The sequence below is a fragment of the Cucurbita maxima genome, unplaced genomic scaffold (genome assembly GCF_002738345.1).
Source record: "Cucurbita maxima cultivar Rimu unplaced genomic scaffold, Cmax_1.0 Cma_Scf00040, whole genome shotgun sequence".
Taxonomy (NCBI): domain Eukaryota; kingdom Viridiplantae; phylum Streptophyta; class Magnoliopsida; order Cucurbitales; family Cucurbitaceae; genus Cucurbita; species Cucurbita maxima.
In genome coordinates this window covers 551,790-557,789 of record NW_019272056.1, presented here as the reverse complement: position 1 = coordinate 557,789, position 6,000 = coordinate 551,790, and the positions used below count along the sequence as shown (strand labels likewise).

At 32.7% G+C, this 6,000-nt stretch overlaps 1 protein-coding gene across 1 annotated transcript; it reads right to left on the bottom strand.

The window, feature by feature from the left end:
* Positions 1-3,500: 3,500 nt before the first annotated feature.
* LOC111469437 (3-oxo-Delta(4,5)-steroid 5-beta-reductase-like) lies at positions 3,501-4,820 on the bottom strand. The gene is made up of 2 exons (XM_023114698.1): positions 4,007-4,820; positions 3,501-3,889 (listed from the first exon to the last, which is right to left on the bottom strand). The coding sequence occupies exons 1-2, from the start codon at positions 4,788-4,790 to the stop codon at positions 3,501-3,503; spliced, it is 1,173 nt and encodes a 390-aa protein (XP_022970466.1). The 5' UTR covers positions 4,791-4,820.
* Between the last annotated feature and the right edge of the window lie 1,180 nt (positions 4,821-6,000).

The window sequence follows — 6,000 nt, the reverse complement described above, 5'->3', positions numbered from 1 at the left end:
GTTTCAAAGCCGCTCTCTTTCAAAATATCATCACAATTTAAGTGAATTTACAATCTTACCCTCATTTCACGAACTAATTACGATTCGACATTTTTTATTTTCTTAATTGTTTATTGTGCTGCAATCGCGTACGGTCGAAAGGACACTACTGAATGGCAATTTAGCCAATGACATGTCGCCAGCAATTAAGTTTGGGCCCACAAGAAATAAGATTATGATTATTTAAATGAGGTGGCGAGTTTTTATTGGTTAATAGCAATACCAGGCTACGCCCAATGTTTTTAAATATGGCGGCTAATATTAAATTACGTCCTAATTCCCATTCACTATAATTAAGCGAATTTTATTTTTTTTCCCAAAAAAAGGTTTTAAATTATTTCAATGAATTTAAATGGTTGTTAACCTTACAAATTTTTTAAAAATATAAATATATAGATGAAAATCGTCTATTGACAACTCATGAATTATATCTAAATTTTTTAATATTAATATTGAAAGTTCACGAGTACTTTTAGAATTGGAATGGTGAAATATATTTTTTAATTGTTTTAAAAAAATTTAAAAGTATTTTTTAGAATTTTTAGATTTTTTTTGAATATTTTAATGGTATTGAAACTTTTTAAAGGTGTATTTTTTAGATAAATTGTATATATTTTTTTTAATTTAGTGTTATTTTTAAAAGTTGATAAAGTTAATCTTCCCTTGCAATTCTAGTCAAGATGCTTTTATCATTGGTGCTATAGAAAAAAAGAGTTGGGTCATCGGACTTGCTGAATATATACTCTTTAAAGAGCATGAGCTTCATTCTTCCAATACTCGAACAATAACTTTCATAGCCTATTCAACCGACTATCTGGATATAATGCATTGGTTGCAGTAACTGTTTTAAATTTATGTATTTTTTTATAATAGCAAGAGACAAGTCTCGATACAATTAAAAAATGAGGCCTGATATCGAGAGGAGAATATACAAGAGGCCCGCTAGTTACAATCTAGCACCATGTTGATAAACGACTCGTAAATAATGGTTAAAATATGAGGTATTAAAATATTAATTTTAAGAGGGAAGGAGAAAGCTTAAATAAAATTTGATTTATAAAATTTTAATTACCCAATTTATTTTTTAAAAATAATTAATTAGTCAAAATCATAAGTTAATAACATAATTGACTGTATTTCTGGTCAAAAGAATTTATAGTTTTTTTTAATAAAATAAAGTATTAAACATAATTATTTGTTAAATTAAACTATGGATAAGATTAGGTTTATTTGACATATTTGTCACTTTCCTGTTTAAGCAATAAAATATTTCAATTGGGAATATTTTTTTTTTAGTTTATTTTTATTTTTTAAAATCCTTTATAATGATTTGCAATTTTATAAATGATATTTGATTAATTAATTAAACACTTTAATTGCTCTAAATTATTTTATTAAAAACTTTAAAATTGTATTTTGATGTTTATGTGCACGTATGATTTTTTTTAGAGAGTTTCACGGTCAAACGTCTATTTTATAATTTTAGTCAATAATTTTAGTCGAGTTAGGTTGGGAAAATCATTTGGACTTATCTGAGGTTGGTGGGTGACCATAGTAACCATAATGGAGTTTACTTGGTGAGTTAATCTGACCACAAAAATGTCCAACTCGCGAACCGAATTTTCGATTTAAAAAAAAAATCAATCCAACCCAAACGGAAAAAAATCTTAACATGAACATCTGTATGTCCTACCATACATTAAATTTAGGTTGGATAGTTTGGATTGTTCACGTTCTTAGGTCATACGAACACCTCTAAGTTCTACATTAAATATGAGTTGGATAGTCTGAATGGGTCGAGTTCTTAGGTCATATGAACACTCTTATATTGTACTGAACGTTCAAATCTCACTCGTAAACATATATATATATATATATAGATATATATATGAGAATCAAAGTCAAAGTAGTTGATGTTATGTAAATTAAGTCTTCGTGCTCTAAAAAAAAGTCAAACCCTATTTGGAATGTTAGCTCTAATAACTTTTTAAAAAGATAATAATAATAAAATTAAAATTGTTCCGTTTAAGATTTTATATTATAAAGTATCAAATTTTCGAATAAAAACATAATATTTTTGGGATTAATTTAAACAATTTTATGTAATTATAAAGTATTAAATTAATCTAAATTAACTTTTAATAAGTTAACTTATTTGTATTTTATAAATTTATTTGAGTAAATTTAAACAATTAGATTTTTAATTTAATTTCAATAAGATAAGTCAGCCAATGGGCTTTCTTTCTAATGGCTAAATATTGGGTTATCATCATTTCTAAAACCAACCTACCCTCTCATCTTAGACCAACTTGAGACCGACAAGCCAAACGGTCCGAATAGAATTTACAATCCAACCCAACTCAATCTTAGACCAACTTGAACGGCTAAATATTGGGTTATCTTCATTTCTAAAACCAACCTACCCTCTCATCTTAGGCCAACTTGAACAGACCGACAAGCCAAACAGTCCGAATAGAATTTACAATCCAACCCAACTCAATCTTAGACCAACTTGAACGGCTAAATATTGGGTTATCATCATTTCTAAAACCAACCTACCCTCTCATCTTAGACCAACTTGAACAGACCGACAAGCCAAACGGTCCGAATAGAATTTACAATCCAACCCAACTCAATCTTAGACCAACTTGAACGGCTAAATATTGGGTTATCTTCATTTCTAAGACCAACATACCCTTTCATCTTAGACCAACTTGAACGGACTGACGATCCAAACAGCTTGAATAGAATTTACCATCCAACCCAATTCAATCCTTTATAGTATTTGAAATATTAAATATTTACAAGTCACATCACATCACTCATATCGATAATAAACGTTAAATATTTTAAATTTTTTTAAAATTAGGGTTGTAACCTTATTTTTCAAGTTGGTCGGATTGACCCGAGAAGAGAAATGTCAACCTGCAACCCAATTTGTATGATTTAGGTTATGTTATGAAGTTATACAATACACCCAAATTTTATAATTTAATCTTTTATATATATAAAATATATTAATTAATAATTTATTATGGCAAAGAACAGGACAACTATTAACTCGGTTCTTTATATATAAATAAATAAATACACACACACATATATATTATAATATTAAAAAAATATATCTTAAGTCTTGTCTGGCGCTTCCTTTAATTAATTATAATGCAATCCGTCGGTCAACGGCTACATGTGGAGCATCACAATCTCCGCCGCTATTCCCAACTATATAAAATAAATAAATAATAATAATAATAAATTAAGGTCCAACTTTATTAAAAAAAATATTTTAAAAGTTGATTTAATTTCTCACATTCTAATACTTAAACTAAAACAAAAACAATATAAATTAAAGCGATTGTTTTATAGAATACTTATTAAAAATTAGAAATAATATTATATTTTTTAAAACTAAATAACAATATTTTTTATAATTTAAAAGAAAAAAAACCGTAATATTATTAAGGAGACGGAATCAATTTGTCGTGTCTCATGACATCAATCCAATACAAGATGGAGTCCAACATCTTGTATTTTACAGTGAACCCTAACCGGTCGGATTTGGCTCGACTCGCCACCATTTTTTCCGGCAGCCTAAACAAGCTGTCCAAGAATCCCCAATTCGCCAGCTCCCCCATTTCCGTCGCAACCAGCCCTTCCTCCTCCACTATCTCCGCCCACACCATCCCTTTCTCCGCCATAGCTTCCGTATAATGGAACTCCGGCGAAAACATCCTCTCGTCCTCCGCCCCCACCGTCACGCCAAGCTTCTCCGCCACCGCCCCCCATATCTCCTTCCACGTGAAGCTCCACCCGTTGCACACGTTGAATGCTTCCCTGTCTGTGATGGCTGTATTTTTACAGATATTAAATTTATATTTATATTTATCAATTAGGAATGAAATTGTCTCTTATAAAAAAAAATTTATATTTATATTTATGACAGCTCGATGTAGGTGTTACGTACCATTTATTTCAACTGCTTGTGTTGCGGCCCACACGTGCTGCTCAGCCGTGAGCCGAGCATCGGAGCCATCGATATAAACCTCCTCCCAGCACGCCGCCGTGCCGCCGAACACAAATGGCATCTTCAACTTCTTGCAAATCGCGCCATAAACACACAAACTCCCCATAAAATTAAAGAAAGTCCGGTTCGAACAACCCAGTATCAAACCCGGTCGGAGAATACTCCACGCCACCACTCTCCGGTAGCCGGACAGCCGCTCGCGGAGGAGATCCTCCAACACATAGTAAAAATTATTCCCGGACTCCGCTCTCGGGCTGTCCTCACTATAAACCACCTCCCCACCGCCGCTGCTGGTGGAGCTCGTGAGAGAAGCGTAATGCTTGACCCCGGTCTGCAGAGAGACGTGGCGGAGGGCCGACGCCGACGGGAGAATAGCATCGAGGGCGTTGGCCAACATGGCCTTGTTCTGGTCAGAGCAATCCTGGGAATCGAACCGGAGCTGGGCGGCCCAAGTGATCCAGAACATGTGGGTGACGTGGCGGACGGGTGAGAGGTTCAGGTGAGCCGAACGGCGGTCGAGCAAATCGCAAGAAATGAAGTGGAAGTTGGGATCGGAGATGGGGCTGATATTATCCGGCCGCCGTGCGACGCCGTAGACTTTCCAGCCAGCGGTTGAGAGAAGCATTTTGGCCAACTCTTTTCCGACCAACCCGGTGACTCCGAATATGACAGCTACCAGTTCGCCATTTGCGTCTAAATTTGTGTTCATTGATTCGTCCGCCATTGATGGAATTATTCGAAAGCTTAAGCCTTTCTCTTTAAGACCATGATCCGTTTAAGCTCATATATATATATATATATATATGTTTTTATGTTTTGAAGATTTGGAGAATATTTCTAGAATCTAAACTACTCAATAATGTTGCCTCAAATTGGAATATCTTATACTGACAATTTTTATTAATTTAATGTTTTTAGTCGTATTAATGGGTGTTTTTTTAATTAAAAATTGTTATTATTGTCGTTGGTAATCAAGAAAGACATCTGTCTATATATATATATACATATTTAATAATAAAAATAGGGTAAAGTTTTTATTATTAATTATTATATCTTAAAATGTAATTAAAAATGTGTATTTTTTTAATATATTAAAAATGTAATTTATCCTATTTTTTATTATAAATATAAATGGTATATATATATGGCCTAATGATTTTAAAATGGATCTAACAAAGAGTTAATTCCACATTCTTATAAGAAATGATTCATTCCACTCTCTAATTGATATGAGATCTCACAACCCACCTACTTGGGACCCAACATCCTCGTTGGCACACCGCCCGATGTCATAATTTGTTGGAGAGGAAAACGAAACATTCCTTATAAGGGTGTAGAAACTTCTCCTTAATAGGCACGTTTTAAAACCGTGAAGCTGATGGCGATAAGTAACAGGTTAAAACAAACAATATTTGCTAACAGTGGACTTGGGATATTTAAAATGGTATCAAAGCCAAACATCAGGTGGTGTACAACAACAATGGTAGCTTCTAAGGGGTTCCACGTCGGTTTGAGAGAAGAATGAAACATTCCTTGTACAGTATAAACACTTTATAAATAATGTAATACTGTAACGGGTTAATTGGAGAATTTTTTAGATTTAATTGAAATTGGATAATAATATATTTAGGTTAGGGGTGAATTTATAATTTTAATTAAAAAAAAGCTAATTAAAAAGAAAAGTAAAGAAGCCTATGATGGAGTTTGTCTATTGAAGTTTCCAAGAGAAAGATTTACTCCGGAAATGAAGGGGAAAGTATTGCTTAGTTTATGGGGAACTTCTTTTTATACCATTTTCGCAACATGTCACCTAATCAACTTCCTACCTTATTCAACACCATCTTCGAACGAGCTGGAACTCATCTGTTTAAATGAGAAATTAAGAGGAGTAAAAAGAAATTTCTCTCAAAATAATTAAATTGAATCAGAAACGG